The 21,023-nt window shown below is 48.6% G+C and overlaps 1 protein-coding gene across 2 annotated transcripts; it reads left to right on the top strand.

Annotated features, from left to right (window-relative positions):
- The first annotated feature begins 35 nt into the window (after window positions 1-35).
- On the top strand, window positions 36-17,826 carry MFSD2B (MFSD2 lysolipid transporter B, sphingolipid). 2 transcript variants are annotated; one of them, XM_081254853.1, is made up of 14 exons: window positions 36-5,912; window positions 9,706-9,831; window positions 11,006-11,130; window positions 11,668-11,791; window positions 12,107-12,185; window positions 12,275-12,405; window positions 14,258-14,348; window positions 14,465-14,586; window positions 15,015-15,098; window positions 15,409-15,489; window positions 15,698-15,807; window positions 16,165-16,308; window positions 16,696-16,866; window positions 17,673-17,826. In XM_081254853.1, the coding sequence occupies exons 1-14, from the start codon at window positions 5,826-5,828 to the stop codon at window positions 17,695-17,697; spliced, it is 1,500 nt and encodes a 499-aa protein (XP_081110979.1). In that variant the 5' UTR covers window positions 36-5,825; the 3' UTR covers window positions 17,698-17,826. The 2 variants fall into 2 exon arrangements, with proteins under 2 accessions (XP_081110979.1, XP_081110978.1); XM_081254852.1 differs by lacking the exons at window positions 36-5,912; window positions 12,107-12,185 and having other exon boundaries at window positions 9,245-9,831.
- The last annotated feature ends 3,197 nt before the right edge of the window (window positions 17,827-21,023 follow it).

Here is a 21,023-nt window from a genome sequence, read left to right as displayed (position 1 = left end):
GGCACAACAGTGAGAGGCCCGCGTACCGCAAAAAAAAAAAAAAAAAAAAAAAAAAAAAAAATTAGGGGTTTGTTCTTAGTTAACATTTGGAGTGGACCATTTGTTTGCCACCACTCACGTAGAATCTAATGCTACTGTTGTCATGTTACTAATGAACATTTTTTAAATGCGTCGTGTAAAGTATGGTTTTCTATTTCATACATCACACAGCTCATTTATATATTACAGGATTATTTATTACATTCTGATGTCACTAAGGAAAACATGCTAGATTTTTTTTTTTTTTTTTTTTTTTTTTTTGCGGTACGCGGGCCTCTCACTGCTGTGCCCTCTCCCGCTGCGGAGCACAGGCTCCGGACGCGCTGGCTCAGCGGCCATGGCTCACGGGCCCAGCCGCTCTGCAGCATGTAGGATCTTCCTGGACCGGGGCACGAACCCGTGTCCCCTGCATTGGCAGGCGGACTCTCAACCACTGTGCCACCAGGGAAGCCCAAACATGCTAGATTTTTAACTAAAACTGGCTACACTCAGTATTTCCCTGTCAGATTAAATCCCCTTCCCTGACAATAAGTTTAAGAAGCTTTTTGCAGACGATCTATTGAATCATATTTAAAGTGAAATATACATTGAATGTGCCAAGGCACTAAGTGGCCATGCCTAACAGCAGTAATGTTCATAGGGTGCTGGATGTCTGCTGGAAAGAGCAGTTCTCAAACTTTTTGGTCTCAAGACCTGTTGCTTACGTGGGTTATAAATACTAATATTATATTTAAAATAAAAACTTATAAAATATTCATTAAAAATAACATGTTAATATAAAGAACATTTTTATGAAAAGTGTCTATTTTCCAAAATTTAAAAAGATTTAGTGAGAAACGTGGCATTGTATTTCATTTTTTGGAAATATCTTTACTGTCTGATTTAAAGAAGACAGATGGAATCTCATCTGCTTCTGTATGTCTGTTGCAGTATCACACATCATGTAGCCTATAGTAAATGCTACTGTACATTCATGAGAAAGTGAAAAGAAGCAAATAACATCTTAGTATAATTATGAAAATAGTGTTGACCTTGCAGAACCCTTGCAAGAGCTAATCTTATAAAAGCAGTGATTTGCAGTGATTCTCAGGCCTTAATATGTAAGAATCACTTGGGAAGCTTTTCAGAATGCCTATTACCTGCCACCTACCACACACATTTTAACGGTTCATTGTACTTGGGATGGGTTCCAGATGTCTACATTTTTAATCCCAAGTAATTCTTAGGTATGTAGTAGGAGAACCAGTCTTCAGGAAATCCTGCACTAAGCTTCCACCCTAATAAAATAAAACCTGTGTGCTGCATCATGGACAGTGCAAGACTCAACTGAAATCGGACTGTTAGACCTTTAAATTTTATTGTAATCCACCAGTTTGTTCTTAGACTGTCCTCCCACCCTTTAATTCTGAACTAATCATGAGATAAACCTGTGCTTTATCTTCTGTAAGCACAGCTGAGACAAGGCTGCAACATTTTTTTTTTTCTTTGCGGTCTGCGGGCCTCTCACTGTTGTGGCCTCTCCCGTTGCGGAGCACAGGCTCCGGATGCGCAGGCTCAGCGGCCATGGCTCACGGGCCCAGCCGCCCCGCGGCATTTGGGATCCTCCCGGACCGGGGCACGAACCCGTATCCCCTGCATTGGCAGGCGGACTCTCAACCACTGCGCCACCAGGGAGGCCCAAGGCTGCAACATTTAAATGAGTTTTTTATTAAAGGCTCAGGGACAACAAAAGGGAAGTATACACATAACTAGATGACCTGATTTATAAGGTATATCTTATGTTTGAAGTTCATTTTAAGAATGCTTCCTTTTCTAGCTCGCAGCCTTCTAGGTGGTAGAGGTCTTTTTATCAAGAAGAGAGGGAGAACAAAGGAGAGCCTTTTCCTTTTGTCATATACCCTCAGAAATGAACAGATATATAATAGAAAATATTTATTGTCTGTAACGTTTACGGCTGTGGTAGAGTCGTCTCTTTAGTAAAACAAAAATAATGGCATTCTTAAAAAAATGAGGGGATGGTAAAATCAGATATAACGTAAGTCATTGTTAATATATTTTCAAGAATCTGTAAGAAAATGTTTCATATAGGCCTATCATGAAGCATTTTATAATTTTCATTTGCATAAAAGTCAATTTTTGATTCTCCATATATTTCTATGAAGGGGCTTCTTGTTGGAAATATTTTTCTTGTACATATAAAAAAACCTCCTTTGTGGATTTTCCAGTTTATAGTAATAACCAAAAGACACATTAGAGATTTTCTTGTGTGTACATGCAGAGTACACCCCAGTGAGAAGTTCTGTAGAGAAAGACCTGCCATCAGCAAGAACCCTCATTTTTGTAACTGTGAAAACTCTGATTAATGTGGATGATATACTTAAAGGTTTTCTAAAGTGAGAACCATCTGATAAAGCTTTTTACATTAAAGTTTAAAATTCTAAAGTTGTTAGTTAAATATGTAGAATACCCAAAACATGTTGACTTTAGAAAACAAACCGAATTTAGCAAGGGAAGGCAAACTTGAAAATAAAGCCAGCATCTTAGATGTGGAATACAGTTTGACCTAAGTAGTTTCAAAAGTGGCATCAATCAGTGTAAAACCATTGTTGGGGGTGATATGCAGAAGTACATATCTAATTTTACAGATTCTAATTTATTGGTTAAATTACTATGCATTATCCAGGTTATAAAGATGATCTTATTTATTTTATATACTTCTGTCATTCAGAATACTTTTCATTATACTTAATTGTGTTGAAATTATGTATGCATCTATTTCAGTGCCTTGAAGTATTTTGAAAGCAATCTTGCTAATGGTTAAAGAACTGTTGTCTTAAAGATGAAATACTTACTGTTCATTAAAAGGATCAGTGAGATAATTTACATTTGTTTGTTATGAGATAGTTACATAGGGATGCATTTGTCATTTTTATTTGGCAAAGTCATTCAGTTTGAGAATCAACAAACATTTATTAGGTGCTTTCTGTTTGCCAGGTACTTTAACCAATGTTACTTTCATTTAGTACTCAGAAGTGTTAAAATGTGATATTTTTAATACTAACTCAATGGTTGTGTTTACTTCTTACACCATCCTTTGTGTCCTTAGTTGAACTAGCATGAGGACTCCTTAGTAAGATTTACCCCTTTGCTCTTAGTACAAACCATTTAATTTAAACATTGCTCATCACACTGAATCTTCAAATAGAAGTGGCTTATTCAGTAGACTAATATTTGGCTCTTTGTCACTTGATTTAAATGTATGTTTTTTGCACAGATAATTCATATTCATTGGAGAAAATTATACAGTTATGCTAAAATGATCTTTAGCTCACCTGTTATTCCACCATTCAGAGATAACCACTAATAACATATTGGTGTGCATCCTTTCAGATGTTTTTAAGTGTATCAGTCTTTAGTTTTGTTTCCAAAGCCAGGCTTCTTGATTATTGTCGGCCTGTTTTATTTATTGAAGTCTATTTGTCTTTAAAACTTGCATTAGGAATATACTATCACTTTAAGCAGAATAGTAACTGTTAGGGGAAAAAATGCCTTTTAGTTACATTTCTGTGCAAAAAAGAGAGGGAGGTGTTTTTTGTTTTTTTTTCTGTTGCCCACTTCCCTTCAAAAGTAAAATTGTGGTAGTACATGCAACACAGTATAAGTATGGTAAGTGAAGTGTTTCCAAACCTGCTGAAATTGCATATAAAGTGTTGTGTTCAAACATAAATTATCCAAAGAAACTCACCTTGAGTTTGTTTAGTTTCCAAGAAATTAAATATTTAACACATGCATTACCTAGTTATCTTTGCACTGTTTGCTAGGGCTGCAATCAAGGAAACTGAAGGTACCCGTTTTCTAGATTAAGGAATTGAGGCATAGAAAATGGGATGACTTGCTTTATACTGGGTAGTGTATACTTTCGGGTTAGATTTAGCTGTAATAGGAAATCCAAAATAATGGCTTACAGAATACATTTTATTTTATTTCCCATGCGGAAGTCCGGAGGGAAGCAGTTCAGAGCTGCTAGATCAAAAGTCATGACTCCAGTATTGTTAATCTGCGGATCTCAGCACCAGTTAACTTGAGGTCTTCAGATAGCCTGTTGGCACCAGCCATCACATTTGCATTTCGTCATTTCATCCAGTAGAAGCATATCCATTCCCTTTTTTAAAAAAGCTATTGAGATGTAATTCACATACCTTACAATTCACCCATTTAAAGTGTACAACTCAGTGTTTTTTTAGTATATTCACAGGATTGTGCAGCCATCACAATCTGATTTTAGAACATTTTTATCTCTAAAAGAAACCCCATTAATAGTCTTTCTCCACCCTCAGTTCTAGACAGCCACAAGTCTACATTCTTCCTATAGGTTTATTTATTTGGACATTTTCATGTAAATGGAATCAACAATATGTGGTCTTTTGTGACTGGCTTTTTTCACAACATAATGTTTTTAAGGTTCATCCATGTCGTTTTTATTGCTGGATAATAGTCCATTGTATGAATATTCCTAACCTAAATAGCCATTAGCTGATGGACATTTGGGTTGTTTCCACTTTTTAGCTATTAAAAATAGTGCTGCTATGAACATTTGTGTTCAGGTTGTTGCGTGATCATGTTTTCATCTCTGTTGCCTCCTCAGGAGTGGAATAAATGCTGGGTCATATAATTTCATACTTAACTTTTGAAGAACTGCCAAACTTCTCCAAAGCACCGGCACAGTTTACATGCCCACTAGCAATGTATGATTTTCCACATTCTCCCCAGCGCTTGTTACTGTCTTTTTATATAATTATAGCCCTCCTAGTGGAGTGGTATCTTGTAGTTTTGCATTTCCCTAATGACATGAGTATCTTTTCCTGTGCTTATTGCCCATTTGTCTATCTTGGAGAAATATCTATTCGGATCCTTCACCGAATTTTTAATTGGGCTATCTTCTTACTGTTTAGTTTTGAGTTCTTTATATATTCCAGAACAAATCCTTACGATTTGCAAACATTCCTCGCATTCTGTGGGTTGTCTTTTCACTGGTTGCATAGGTTACAACACAAAGTTTTTCATTTAGATGTAGTCCAACTTATGCTTGTGGCGTCCCATCTAAGAAACATTTGTCTAACCCAAGATTATGAAGACATGCTCCTGCTTTCTGCTAAGAGTTTTATAGTTTTAGCCTTTACACGTAGGTCTGTGATGGGTTTTCAGTTAATTTTGTATGTGATGTGACCCCTTCCCTTTCTTTTAAGGACCTTTCTGGGAAATTGCCTACACCACTCAGCTTTTATTCACTGGCCAGGACTTAGTTACATGGCCATACCCATTGTCTGTATGAGGTTGGAGAATGTGTATTTCGGGCATCCTGTATCAATTTTTTAAAGAGTGTTGTAAGCCTACTCAGCCACAATCTTAGTCTGAGCAGGTCAATTCTATTGCTTCGTTTTTCTAATGAATTTGTTTGTCGGCTTTCACGAGGATTTAGCAGGCGAGTTTAGCGCGAACGGCCGCTGGCTCTCACTCCCTCCCTCGGAGACCTACCCCAAGGAAAACGGTCCCGAGTGACTTGGCCAGCCTTTCCCCCGGCAAATGTGGGCTCTGGCGTTTTTCACTTTGGGAAACCGAACCCGCGCACTTCGCGGCTTCCCCGTTTTCCCGCGCGTTGCCCCCGGCCCGGGGCGCGCCCGCCGCCCCGCCCCTCTTCGCGCGCCGCGCCCTCTCGGCCCGGGAGCCGCCCTCCCCGCGGGGGCGGCCGGCCGGGCGATAACACCGAGAGCGTGCAGCCGTGCGCCATGGCAGTGTCCCCCGAAGGGATCCCGGCCCCGCCAGTCGACACGCCGCCACCCCCGCCGGAAGCGCACACCTTGGAGCCCGGTTCGGTGAGCGCAAAGCGAGGGGCGCGAGGGGCTTGGAGGCTGAGCCGGGCGCAGAGCGGGCGCTGGGCCGGACGGGCCCCGGGGACCTTCCGGGCGTCTGGGCGTAAGCCTTCAGCCAGCCCCGGCAAGCCTCCAGGTTGTTGAACTGCCCCTGGTGGGGTTTGACAGTTGAGAGCCGAGAGGCTTGAGGGTGTTCGGGAGCCCCAAAGGGAACAGGATGGGAAACCGAGTCCTAGGCAAGCGAAGTAAGCTGCTGATTCCTCCACCTAGTGAGGCCAGGGCCAGTCTAGGGCTCTTGTCCACCGCACTCCAGGTCTTCCCCAGGCCCCCTGCACCCTGGGCAGGCAGGACGCTGAGTGGTGCGTGAGGAGGCTGCCTCCCTTCCCCAGTCTCCGGGCAGGTGCTGCGGGCAGCCACAGCGACCCTCTCAAACCTGGCTTCCTCCAGGCGCCGGGCTCTCCTTGAGGAGACTGCCTCTAGAGATGTCCTTCCTGGCAACCGGGCTCCCAAGTGAGGGTAGCGGGCAGGCGGGAACCTAGGGGCGCCCTCAGCCCCTCGCATCCCCCCTCCCCCCATCCCCTGGATGGGGCTGGGGTGCATGTCATTCAGGGTGGCTGTGTTGGAGAGGAGTTAGGACGTCTCAACTTTCCCGCCGAGTGCAAAAATCCACTGCCCGCCCTGTGCTCAACGCGTTCATTCTGTCTGTGGCTTCAATTCCCTATGCTGACTCAGTGCTTCCTCTCCCGGCACCTCGGAGCAAAAGATTGTGGCCTCCAAGAAAGCAAGCACGATTAAGAGGCCCTCTGGGGACTCTCACTTCCCAGGGAAATTTAGAAGTTCAGGGTGAGATGAATGGCTAGAGGGGAAACATGGTCCATGACATGCTATAGCATTTCATTCTCATACCAACTCTATGAGGTGTATTATCCCCATTTCAAACGTGAGGAAATGAAGCTCAGCACACTGAGTACCTTGTCCTGGTCACACAGCTAGAAATGGCAGACAGGGTTTGCATTCAAATGTGTCGAATTTGTCTAAATCTGAAACTTGATCTCAGTTGACTGTGAAGGGCTTATGATTTAAGTAGGTAAAACTGTCTTCCTCAAGATTCCAAGATTGTATCATATACCTAGTTGCAGCTGGAATGTCCGTTTCAAGTGCCTTCTAGGTATCAGAAACTTGATAGGTATGTTTAGTGGGAAACCAGGGTCCCATTATGGAGGGGGCAGGGTGGGGGAAGAGTTATCATGTTGGATTCTGCCTGTTGTTAAGCTTTCTGGAAGTTGAAATAGTGTTCACAAAAATATCAGAAAAGAAGCCCACATCCTGCCTCATGTGTGGGTAGGCAGAGTGCAGAGGACTGGATAAACCCTTATCTGGGAAGACCTTCCTTTCATGTGGGGTGTCTGGCAAGATACAAAAATGGGTGAAACCACGGGCCTCTCCACTTCCCCTCCCATCCCCGGGCAAAAGATGAAAGAGAAGGATTCCCAGCGTCTTTGGAAGAAATAGCACTTTCCACAGTGTCTTCATGGCATTTATTCTTTTAACAAATATATATGTTGTCTATATGCCCAGCATTGTTCTAGGTACTGGGGACATGGTGGTGAATCAAAGTTATATAGCTCATGCTCTCAGAGAGTTTATATGCTGGTGGGGAGAGGCAGGAAATGAATAAGAATATATCCTGTAGTTAGTACAACTGAGAGAGAGATTTGGGTGGTCAGGGAAGGCCTCTCTAAAGAGACGACATTTAGGCTTCTGCCTGAATGGCAAGGAGTCAGCTCTTGCAAAGACCGGGAGGAAGAGCCTTCCAGACAGAAGGGACAGGAAGTGCAAAGGCCCTGAGGCAGCAACAGAAAAGGTCATTTTGAGTAACAAGAAGGAGGAGGCTACCATGGTAGAGGAGAGCTATCTGAAGTGAGGTGGGAAAGGGAGTGGGGGCTGATTGGGTGGGCTCCTGTAGGCAATATGGGAAGGACTTGGAGTTTTATTCAGACTGTAATGGCAAGCTGTTAGAGGGTTTTAAGCAGAGATGAGACACAATCTGATTTATGTTATGAAAAGATCAGTTGGGCTGCTGGATGGAGAGTGGATAGTAGGGAACGAGAGTAGAAGCAGAGAAGCCACTTAGGAGGCTGTCACTGATAGATTAGGGGAATTGTGAAAGAGGAATCAGGGATGACTCCTAGGTTTGTGGTCTGAGCTGCTGAGTGGACATTGGGGCTATTTAATGCCATGGGGACGGGACGACAGGGTTAAGAGGTTAAGACAATGGGATGGAAATCAGGAGCTGTGTTTTGACCATGCTAAGCTGAAATGCCTGTTTGGCAACCATGTGGGGCTGTGAGTAGACAGTTGAATTTGAGTCTGGAGTTCACTGGGTAGCTTAGGGATATATATATATAGGGATATACACACACACACACACATTATTTGGGGTCATAAGCGTTACTTCATTTTAGTGGTGGGTTGGTAAACAGTCTCTCCAGAAAAGAAAAACTCTGATTTTTGCTGTTTACTGATTTCTGTGGTGTAAATACTCTCACCATGGCCAATTTCAGGCTGCCAGTAATCACTGGCTTGCAAAAGTCCCGAATATTTAACACTCAGCTCCCGGAGCCATTGCCTCATTTGCTCATCAAAACATCCGGCACATATATACAATGGAATATTACTCAGCCATAAAAAGAAACGAAATTGAGTTACTTGTAGTGAGGTGGATGGACCTAGAGTCTGTCATACAGAGTGAAGTAAGTCAGAAAGAGGAAGACAAATACCATATGCTAACACATATATATGGAATCTAAGGGAAAAAAATGTCATGAAGGGCTTCCCTGGTGGCGCAGTGGTTGAGAGTCCGCCTGCCGATGCAGGGGACACAGGTTCGTGCCCTGGTCTGGGAAGATCCCACATGACGCGGAGCGGCTGGGCCCGTGAGCCATGGCCGCTGAGCCTGCACATCCGGAGCCTGTGCTCCGCAACGGGAGAGGCCACAGCAGTGAGAGGCCCGCGTAATGCAAAAAAAAAAAATGTCATGAAGAACCTAGGGGTAAGAAAGGAATAAAGACGCAGACCTACTAGAGAATGGACTTGAGGATATGGGGAGGGGGAAGGGTAAGCTGTGACGAAGTGAGAGAGTGGCATGGATATATACACTACCAAACGTAAAGTAGATAGCTAGTAGGAAGCAGCCACATAGCACAGGGAGATGAGCTGGGTGCTTTGTGACCACCTAGAGGGGTGGGATAGGGAGGGTGGGAGGGAGGGAGATGCAAGAGGGAAGAGATATGGGGATATATGTATATGTATAGCTGATTCACTTTGTTATAAAGCAGAAACTAACACACCATTGTAAAGCAATTATACTCCAATAAAGATGTAAAAAAAAATCCCTTGAAGTTGGCAGGAATATCCATTTGACAGATGAGGCTTAGAGAGATAAAGTGATTTATTCAAAGTCCACACAGGAAGCTGGTGGCAAAGTTAGGGGTCTCCCGACCCCCAGTTCACTCTGGCTTGCTGACTTGGAGAATAAAACAGACTGCAGCAGGAAGCACTGTGGGGAAATATAAGGAAGAACTTCCCTCTGGAAATGCTTAGAGGTCATGGTTTAGGATTTTTTTTTTTCCTTTTTCTGTCTCACTTCCTTTTAAGATGATTTGGGACAAATTAGGACTGAGAGGTTGCTGGAAAAGCCTTCAAGACATAGGGACCTCAGGATGCTTTTGGAAGTCAGGGGGCTGGAGGGAGCTGTTGGGTGTCTGTGGGGGCTTAGCTCCTGTGTCTCCCCCAGGACAGCGGAGCTGGTCGCCTCTCATTCTGTACGAAGGTGTGCTACGGCATTGGAGGGGTCCCCAACCAGGTGGCCTCCAGCGCCATAGCCTTTTACCTGCAACTTTTCCTGCTCGATGTGGCACAGGTGAGTGTGGGCAGCAGCCTCGGGGGCCCCCTGCTTCCGTCTGCCTTGGTGTCTGGTCCTTTCACCCCACCTTTACTTCCACCCCCATCATGCTTGGTAGATGGTACTTCTGACCCGAGCCTGAGAAAAAAACAAATGCTATTGAGGGCAACCTCCTCAAGGATGTTTACTGCAGGCTGTTTGTAGTGGAAAAGTGGGAAGCAACATGAATGCCCCAAAATATAGAAGTAGTTGGAAAATAAGTTGGGCTTTATCCACATAATGGGCTACTGTGTAGTCACTCAAAAGAATGAGTTAGATCTATACCAGTTGACTCAGAAGGATTTCCATGATGCACTGTCAAGTGAGAAAAGTTAGTTTTAGAGAAGGGTATATAAAATGATCCTATTTTAGCAAAACAAAAACATGCCCCATATATGTGGGTGCATGGGTATATGGATGTATATATGTCTGTACATGATTAAAGGATGAGCATGGGGAAAGTAAATTCCGGAAGGATATCCGCCAGAGTGTTAATGTTGGCTATAGGAGGGAATGGTGGAGGATAGAGGGTAAACAAAAAAGGACTTTTTAATAAGGTATCCATGATTTATTTACTTATCTTTCTGTGATTTTTTAAAATGACGCTGATACGATCCCATTTGTGTAAAATTATAAATTGCAGATGCACATAAGGAAACGCAGGACAGGATGGTCAAAACACTCCTGGCAGTTGTCTCAGGATGGTGGGATTTCAGATGAGCTTTGCTCAGTATTTTTCTGTACTGTTTGAATGTGTTTATAATTAGAGTGTATCATTTATGTAATCAGAAAAATCAATAAAACGTTTTCACTGTGAAACACAAGGTCTGCCTTTGACTGTCAGCTTCAGTGCACGCTTCTTGCACTGAGCCCTTCAGGGGAGGATCTCTCAAGTCTTCTCCGAAAGTGACCGGACATAAGTGTAACAGGAATGTGCTAGGGAACAACTATCACTCCCTCCCCCTTCTCTACTGGTGCACATATGCCCTCGGAGCTCTCTGGATTCCCGTCTTGGGGAAGAGACCAAAAAACCTTTGCACTGTGGCTCTGGCCCCTGTCAGTTTCCCAGATCTTCCTCCTGATGGGCAGGCAGGCCTAGACACCCTCTCTGACTCTGCCGGGCCTTGGCTATCCCCTCCCTTGTCCCTTTCAGATCCCTGCTGCCCAGGTGTCACTTGTCCTGTTTGGAGGCAAGGTGTCTGGGGCAGCTGCCGACCCTTTGGCTGGGTTCTTCATCAACAGAAGCAGGAGGACAGGGTCTGGACGACTCATGCCCTGGTGAGCAGCCCCATGGTCCTCAGGATCCTGGCACCCACCCCTGGCTTGAGGTCACTGTGTTTGTCACATCTGCTGCTTAGTGGATGGTTAGAGGACAAGTCTGAACAGTAGGTGACAGGAGTGGATTGGGTCTGACTGAGTCATGCAGGTGTCCATAGACCTCTCCCTCACCTGGTGGCACGGAGCTGGACAAACCCTCCAAGAGTCGCAGGCCTGGCCCTGGGGGTCTAGGAGTGCAGCCAGGCTGAGCTGGGTGTCTTGGAAGGTCTCACAGAGAAGATGTGACTTGCCTGTGGCCCCGGGAACAGGGAATGGCACCACCCAGCCACTAAGTGCCCCAGCCCCTACTCCTGGCTACCTCCTCACCCTCGGCCACCTCGCGCCCTCCATGGCTCCCACCTACCCTGAGAGCCCCAGCCCAGGGCTTCTCCAGGGGCCGAGAGCTTGAACCCAGAGGGGTGAGGTTGCTCCAGGCCCACCCTTTGCATCCTCTGTCCTGATGCCGCGGGGCGCTCCACCTGGGCTGTGCTTCCACAGGGTGCTGGGCTGCACGCCGTTCATTGCCTTGGCCTCCTTCTTCCTGTGGTTCCTGCCCCCCTTCACCAGCCTGCGCGGCCTCTGGTACACAGCCCTCTACTGCCTGTTCCAGGCCCTGGCCACGGTAAGCAGCTGGCCCCCTTCCTCGGCCTGGACTCCTGGAACCCCAGTGCTGGCTGGAGGCCCCTCTGAAGTGTGTGTGTGCTGGGGATAGAGGTCCAGGTCCCCGCTGCCCACCCGCTTACCAGGTGGCCAAAGACCATTAGTTTTTCTCGTGGGCTCCAGGCTGGGTGCCCCTCCTGTCCCTCAGCCCCTAACTCCTGGTTGAGGGGATCAGTAGGGACGTGCCAGCCTGGCGCAGGCCTGGCCTCAGGAAGCTGCTGGCCTGGGTTGGCAGTCTGGTGGCAGGCGCCATCCTAAACTCTGCCCGGTGCCTCAGTTCTTCCAGGTGCCCTACACAGCACTGACCATGCTCTTGACCCCCAGCCCCAGGGAGCGGGACTCGGCCACCGTGTACCGTGAGTGCAGGCAGGCGTGGGGTGCGTGGGGTGGGATGGCTCTGCCCCTGGCCCCACGAGCTGTCACCTTGCTCCACGCTGTGTCCCAGGGATGACCTTGGAGATGGCAGGGACGCTGATGGGAGCCACTGTCCATGGACTCATCGTGTCTGGTGCCCACGGGTCCCACAGGTGCAAGGAGACTGCGCTCCCAGGACAAGTGTCCATCTCCCCCAACGCGGTGAGTGCCCACGCTACCCAGACCCACTGGGACGCCCGCTTCGGGGTCACTTGTTTCTTCCAGGGCCGTTTCTCCCCAGGTCTCTTCATGGTGGTTTGGGGGCTCAGCTCTGCACACCATGCCCTCTCGTTCCTTCCCTGCTCCTGTAGCTGAGCCCAGGCCCTCCGTCCTCCCTGCTAACTCTGCTTCTGCTGGGTGCCTTCTAAACATGGAGTCAGACAACAGATCAGCAGGCCATCTGGAGGGGAGGAGGCGGACCCCCGAGAAGGGATGCGGTGGGGAAGGGCCACAGGCAGGGACAGGGGAGAGAGACAGCAGAACGGTTTGGTGTCCTGGCAGAGCCCTGGGCAAAACCTGACCTATGACCAGTCCTACCCATCCCTGAACGGGTGACTGCCAACGCCAACCCCACCCCCAGTGTGAAAGGGCTAGTACCCCTTCGTGTCTCCTCAAAGCAGGTCCCTTTTCAGCAGTTAGGGGATGTGCCTCTATTTATCCATCAAGTTCATCTTCTATCCACCCCCCAGCCCTTTCTCCTTAAGCAAATGACATCACTCACCTCCACCGACATTTGGGAATTAATGGTATGAGAATAATACCACCAACACCCATGGTTCACCACCCGTAAGGAAACATTACAATGAAGTCCTTGTGTACCCCCCCATCCCCAGACCCACCTGTAGCCCAGCTACCGAATGTGCCTGAGCACAGTGCAAAGTGGAGCTCTAGAGCCCCAGAGAGAGCGGGGAAGTCAGTCTCCCCTTCCCGTGGCCAACGGCCCCGGTCTAGGGATTGCCTGAATCAGGGTCTGGGAGAGACTCTGCCCAGTTGCCCTCAAACCCCATCATGGTGCTATGAGCCTGGGATCAGAGGGATTGCGACCTGCAGATTCACCCTCCCCTCTTCCATGCCTAGGCCCTACTGAGGCCTCTACAAGTGCCCTCACCAAAGCTACTGGGTCACTGTCTGGGTGAGGGTGGAACAGAGGGTGGCAGTGGCCTTGGGTTGGAGAGCAGGAGCTGGGCAGGGCCTGGGATGCCAAGAAGTAGGGAGCAGGAGGCTGAGAACCCCTCCCGGGAGGCGGAGCCTCATGTGAGCCAAGGCGAGAAACATTCAGGTGCCTCTTGGTAGTTCCAGCTCTGTTGTTCCATCGACTTCACTTACGAAACACAAATTCATAGATAAAATCATCACGAATTTCAAGGCAGCAGAGCATTAACTCCCAAGTGCAGTGCCTTCTGAATGTGGGACCCTGTGCAACTGTGCTGGATCCACACTGGTGAAGCCCTGCCCATCTCCCTCTTTCTTCCCCCACCAAAGGCAACCCCTGTGCTGAATTGGGTGGCTGTTACTCCCATGCATGCCTTGAATGTATTTTATTACATATGTGTCTTCCTCTGAATGCTAGGTAGCACCGTTCTGGTTTTGACATTTATCTGCGTCATCATGCATCACACTGTCTGCTCCTGGATCTGTCTCCCCACCCACTCCAAGCCCCTTATTGTGGATGCACAGGATCACTTATTCATCACCGTAACCACAGGGTCTAGCACGCAGAAATCAGCCCCAATGAACGTTTGCTTAAAAAAACGAGAGAGAGAGGCGAACGGGGCTTAGACCCACGGTGGCATGGATGCCCGCAGGAGGCAGGGGGTCAGCAGAAGGACCACTCTGGGCCCTTAGATCTCCCTCTCCTGCTGGGCTGGTTGGGAGGAGGGGCACCCCGCATCCTTGGGCTTGGGCTGAGGGTCCCTCTGCTCCCACTGGGAGGTACTCCTGCCTGGCCCCTGGGTATCCCCACCTCCGTGGGTTGGAGACATCACCCCCACTGAGGTCCTGTCCTGTCCCACAGACTCGTCTCTACTCCATTGCAGCCACTGTGGTTGCTGTGACGTACCCCGTGTGCAGTAGTTTGCTCTGCCTGGGGGTGAAGGAGCGACCGGGTAGGTGCGGCGTGCAGGCAGGGTGTGGGAAGCAGAAGCTGCGGCCGGGCTCCTCTTGGGCGTGGGTTTGGGTTTTGAACTCCACCAAGCCAAGATGTCCCCTTCCTGTGTTGCAGATGCCTCTGCCCGAGCCTCCGGCCAGGGCCTGAGCTTCCTGGCTGGGCTGCGGCTCACAGTCCGGCACCCGCCCTACCTGAAGCTGGTCATCTCCTTCCTGTTCATCTCGGCAGCCGTTCAGGTACCTCTGGCCAGGCTGATCCCCACTGGCTGGCTCTGGCCATACTGACCCTGCGTAGGTTCAGGTGTCTCTCGTCCCCACTGCACCAGAGAGAAACCAGTGGCTGGCAAGCGCCTGGCGAGGCTGGTGCTGGGAGGAGAGAAACCTGCCTAGAGCTTGTGGGGCTGGGGAGGGTCAGGGCCCAGACACCAGGAAGCTGACGCTGTCTCGTGTGGTTCTCAGCTGTGCTGGGGAGGGGGACTAGGAATGGCATTTATACCTGTGTCGGGGATAAGCGTCCTTCGTTGGGGAGCGGACTGCGTGATGGCGGTAGGAACCGAACGCTTGAGGTCCCAAAGGGGAGGCCAGACTTGAGACCCTAGCCTTGCCCTTGACTTCCACGTTTCTGCCATTTCCCATACACGCCCACTTCCTGGCGACCTCCTCAGGTGGAGCAGTGCTACCTGGTCCTGTTCTGTGCACACGCCTCCCGGCTACATGACCATGTGCAGAGCCTGGTGATAACCATCCTGGTGAGGGGACCTGGGGCGGTAGAGGCAAGGGCGCTCGGGGGCCTGAGTTGGGGATGTGTGACCCTTGCCGTGACACACGTGGCCGGACTTCCGGTGGTCAGTGTTCTGGACTCTGCTGTGGTCTTGGTCACCTGCATTTCAGCCGAGGGTGGAATTGGGGCCAGGGTCATAAAGTTCACAGCCACTGTTTCCAGCCAGGGGGCAAGGTCAACGTCGAGCGTCCCTCCTAAAAGTCAGGGCTTTGAGGGCCTGGCACAGGCATAGGCGCAGGTGGCGTGTCCTGGGCTGTGATGATTCTGTCCGCTCACAGGTCTCGGCAGTGCTGAGCACCCCGATGTGGGAGTGGGTTCTGCAGCGATTTGGGAAGAGGATGTCGGCTTTCGGGATCTTTGTGAGTGAGGCAGGAAGCAAGGCCTGGAGGGATATGGGAGGGGGCAGTGACCTTGGAGCCTGAGCCTCCTGGGGGCCAGCAGTGCTCAGTGCCTAACAGGGGACCAGGTGCAAGGGGTCATCAGTAGAACGGTGAGTGGGTGCATCAAAGAGCCATTGAGAGGGGTTGGTGCAGGTGGAGGGAGCAGCTAGTGTGTTTGTCTCCCTAGGGGATGGTGCCATTTGCAATCCTGCTGGCTGCTGTGCCCACAGCACCCGTGGCATACGTCGTGGCCTTTGTATCTGGCGTGAGCATTGCCGTGTCCTTGCTGCTACCCTGGTAGGCTGGGTGAAGGGAAATGGGAGTGGGAGCCTCACGTCCTTCCTACTGGGTATCCCTCCTTCACATCAACCTACTGTCCCAGGCCTTGTGCACAGGCTGCGCTGGGGAGGGGCCCTCCCCGCCTTGCGGGAGATAGAGGCTGCCAGCGCCATCTGTGGAGCCCTCCCGAAAGAGCACCAGGCGGCAGGAATGGTGGACAGCTGTGTGTTGGGGAAATATTGCCTGACTCTGTGGGCTGGTCCTGGGCAGCGGAGACCCAGGGGTGAATCTGACTCACTCTCTGTCCCCAGAGAGCTCCTGGGCTGGTGGCTGTGGGGAGGATAAAAGGGATAATTCTGCACCCCCCTCCCCCAGGTCCATGCTTCCAGATGTGGTGGATGAATTCCAGCTGCAGCACCAGCACGGCCCAGGGCTGGAGACCATCTTCTATTCATCCTATGTCTTCTTCACCAAGCTTTCAGGTGCAGGCGCCCTGGGCATCTCCACTCTCAGCCTGGAGTGAGTCACAGAGCTGGGCTGTACCAGAGGCACAAAAGACTAGCGGCGTGGGAAGCAGAGGGCAGAGTCCCCCACCTTAGCCAGCCAGGGGTCACCCGTGGGTCCGGAGGGTGTGTGGGAACCTCCACCCTAGCTTTCTCTGTGCACATGACTGGGAGGGGCCCTTCTTGGTGGCTGTACCCCTTCTGAGGCCTCTGCTTCCCACATTCTCAGCTTTCTCTGAACTCCTCCCTTGTGTCTTCGTTCCCTCACACTCCATCCACCATAGTTAGGCTGATGTGGCCAGGAAACTATCCAAGTTTCAGGATAGCATGGGATTTGGCATTTGGGACCCCTCCGTCAGGAAGCCAGGCTCTGAGCTGGATGCATGGGATGCTGTTTCCCCAGCTTTGCGGGGTATAAGCCAGGAGCCTGCAAGCAGGCAGAACAGGTAGTGGTGACCCTCAAAGTCCTCATCGGTGCCATACCCACCTGCATGATCCTCATCGGTCTGTGCATCCTCCTGTTCGGCCCCACTCCAAAGGTGCCACGTCGGAACAGCTCCCGCTCCCTTGGGAGGTAGGCACCTCTCGCACACGGGTATACACAGGAGGGCTGCCAACGCCCGGGAGGCATGCAGATGTGCATGGCTCTCATTTGGTCACCTCCACCTGATGTCCCACAAGCATGGCAGTCAGTCTAAATGGGCCCCAAACCGAATTTATCTTCTTCCCCAATCGCTGCTCCTGCTGTGCCCTGGGCCCGGTGGATGGCACCACCCTCCAGCCTGGGAGCCGTCTCCCGCTCTCCCCGCCGCAGGCTGCACCGAGCAGCTCTCTCTGACCTTGTTCCCCCTGCGAACCACCACCGATCCCACTGCCCGAGGGTGATCTGCTCACTGTCTGGCTTTCGCAGTGGACTGGGGAGACCTTGAAAGCTGGGTCTGTTTTCTTCATTTTTGCGTCCCAAGAGCTCAGCCCAGAGCCTGAGGCCAAGCAGGCGCTGCAGTATCAACACGTCTGGTCCAGCAGACGTTCACGAGCCTTGTCCACGTTTTTGCCGACGTTCATGTGTTTACAAACACGAGTCCATGTAGATACAGAGGACCACGCACGATAGGCAGGAAGTGGCTTTGTCATGGGTCCCTCACTGCTTGCTGTGGACGGCCTGGGACTCCAGCCCATCTTACTGAGCTCATGCGCTACACTCGGGGAATAACAGGTGGATGGGGAACTGCTTGGTGGGACTCGGAAGAACAGGGTTTTAGCTTCATTCACGGGGTTGAGAAGGGGAGGAGCTGCTAGAGAGACAAGGAGCAGCCACTGACACTTCCACGGGGCCCCACCCACGTCCTCCTTCCCTTTGGCTTCTTCCCTTTCCGACAGGAGGACCAGCTACAGCCTCGCTTGAACTTGAGACTCGTGTGAGCTGGAGCGGCAGGAGCAGCGTCTTCTGGACTCCAAGTCCCCCTTTCTTCTCAGCCCTTCGGCACCCCTGCTTCCCAGTTTACACACGACCTGTCTTTTCCCCTGGGATATGGCGTCTTCGGTGACTCTCCTGAAGGGAGTGGCCTGGGCTCCAGGACCCCCACCTGTCATGTCTTGCCTGTTGACTGCAGGACATCTCAGATAGGCCTGTGCCCCTGACTACCCAGCTCCAGGCAACCTGTGACCTGGAAAGCATACCAGTAGCAACTATTCCTGGAAAAAGGAAGCCCCTACCAGCCTGGTCTGCAGACTTCCTGTGGGAGCACCAGGCCCACCAACCTGCTTGGATGGCAAAGCTACCTGACAGGACAGACACACAGAACTCGTTTCCCCTGATGTTCCACTGGATGTCTGAGAGAGGCTGACAGCACGTGAGTGGGCAGAGTGGGGACAGACGGACATGCTGGGCTGTCCAATTAGGAGAGAGACAGATGCAGCGAGGCCAGAAGACCCCAGAGGGAGCGAATGGGGCCAGTGGTGGGGATACACTGAGCAGGGCATGAGGTGTTTCTTCCCCTTTGTACAGCTAAGTGGATGACACTGTTTCTAGAAGCGGACACTGACTGATATTGAGCCACCGAAGATCCATCATTTTTATGAACAAAAGTTACTTTTGTGGAAATATTTTTCTGAAAGTTTATCTTTTTGTTTTTCTGGCTGTGCCTCACCACATGCGGGATCTTAGTTCCCCGACCGGGGATGGAACCCGTGCCCCCTGCAGTGGAAGTGCAGAGTCTTAACCACTGGGCGGCCAGGGAAGTCCCCTGAAAGTTTATCTTATAAAAGCACAGGAACCACCGTTTTCTAGAGGCCATGTCTTTGGGGAAGAAAGACCCACTGAGATTTATTTTTTCAGAAACAAATTAAAGGGTTTATCTTGTATTGAGTCTGTAAAATTTGCCTGTGGCCAGCCTTCTCATCCCACCTCCTGGGAAAGCCCTGTCCCGAGGAGGGAAGGGGAGGGTGCCTGATGTCACTGAAACTGGCTGTGGCCCATCAGCCACAGTTAAGGTGTTTAAGAATCCGCCTGCCAATGCAGGGGACACGGGTTCGTGCCCCGGTCCGGGATGATCCCACATGCCGCGGAGCGGCTGGGCCCGTGAGCCATGGCCGCTGGGCCTGCGCGTGCGGAGCCTGTGCTCCGCAACGGAAGAGGCCGCAACAGTGAGAGGCCTGCATACCGCAAAAAAAAAAAAAAAAAGAAAACCATTTAAGAAAATAGACTATTAGAGGCCTTCCCTTGTCTCTAGCATTTATTCATTCAGTATATGTTTATTGAGTGCCTAATGTGTAACAGACACTCCACTAAGATGTTAGGGAAAACAATCACAATAATGATAGCATATATTATTAGCCTGCCTGCCTATCTATCTGTCTGTCTGTCTATGTACTTATCTGGGAGAGCACTTGTGTGTACACTTACATGTACCAAACACTGTTTAAAGTACTTTCCCTACATGTATTTATTTAATCCTCCTAAAATCCACACAAGGTGGGTATTATTATCCTTTTTATAGATGGGAAATTAGAAACACAAAAGATTAATTAAATTGCCCAATATCACATAAGTAAGGGTGGAGCTGGGGTTGGAATCCATACTCTTAACCACTATATTATATTACCTCTTTTTTTTTTACCTATAACCAAACTGCCAAGACTGTGCTCTCATGGTACTCACAGAAAAGAATGAGAACTAAAAAAATTGTACAAATGAACTTACTTACACAAAAGAAATAGAGTCACAGATGTAAGAAACAAACTTATGGTTACCAAGGGGGAAAGTGGCAGGGAGGGATAAATTGGGAGATTGGAATTAACACATATATAAAACAGACAACTAATAAGGACCTACAGTATAGCACAGGGAATTCTACTCAATACTCTGTAATAACCTATAGAGGAGAAGAATCTAAAAAAGAGTGGATATATGTATCTATGTAACTGACTCACTTTGCTGTACAGCAGAAACTAATACAACATTGTAAATCAACTATACTCCAATAAAAATTAATTTAAAAAAAAGAAAAGAATGAGAACAAAACAAATAGGAAAAGAGTACATAAAGATACTGAGGAGGGGAATTCCCTAGCAGTCCAGTAGTTAGGACCGGTACTTTCACTGCTGAGGGCCCGGGGTTCAATCCCTGGTCAAGGAACTATCCCACAAGCTGCATGGGCCAAAAAAAAAAAAGACACTGAGGAAAACAGAAGAAACTTAAAAACAAAAATGCAAAAACGATAATTAATACACTTATATAAGAGAGGATGTTTGAAAGGGAGTAGGAGGGAATATTCAGGGAGCAAAAGAGCTCTTAGAAACTTAAAATGGAAATTAAACAAAAGGATTGAATATATGGTTGAAGAAATATTACAATTAAAATAGAACAAAACAACAAAGAGGTGGAAAACAGGAGAAATAATAAGAGACTCAGTCCAAGAGATCCATTATCTAAGTAAAAATATTCTAGAGAGACAGGAAACAGAGGGGAGCAAAATATCGAGAAGCAACATGAGAAAATGTCCTAGAAGAGTAAAATACAAGTTTCTGTATTGAATGAATGAAAAAGAATCTATACCAAGGCCCATCAGAACATGAGGAGATTAAAGAAAAGATTCTAATAGGTTGCGGGGAGCAAAAACATGCCACACACACAGGCTCAGATGCCAAAACAGCAATCTATCAATCATGTGTGAAGGCAGAATAAAGGCAAATTCAGGTGCGCAAGGTTTTAAGCCATCCATTTCCCACGCACTCTTTTTACACGCACTTTCTGCATAAAACACCTCAAGACTGGCTTCATAAAAGTGGAAACATACAGGGTAGGGGTTGGGAGAGGCACAGAATTCAGTGCACCAGAAGTGAGAGGAGAGATAAATAAAGTGCTCAGGATCACAGATTCCAGGGCAGCAGCAGTGTAACTCCCCTAGAGGACATCGGAGAAAGAAGGGCTTTACCACAGTTGTCCTTAAGAAAAAATTAAACTGGTAAAATTATCTAATACATTCAAACATACTGGAAAAAGATACAGCCTTCTATCAGAGTTCAGGGATAAATTAATGACAGCCACAAAGAAAATAAAGGCAATATGGAAGGGAAAAAACTACTAATTCTAGTGAAAATTTAAAAGGCAGTCAGGAAAAGAAATATCACACACTACATGACTCAGTGATGCTGGACAGTATTTACATAGTCATAAAGATATAAACAATGATCATTGATTTAATCCCAAATTATGATATAATTATGTTA

This window comes from Mesoplodon bidens, assembly GCF_964165515.1.
Source record: "Mesoplodon bidens genome assembly, chromosome: 14".
Lineage (NCBI taxonomy): Eukaryota > Metazoa > Chordata > Mammalia > Artiodactyla > Ziphiidae > Mesoplodon > Mesoplodon bidens.
Note: the sequence above shows the minus strand (reverse complement) of the source record. Positions and strands in the feature narration are given on the sequence as shown.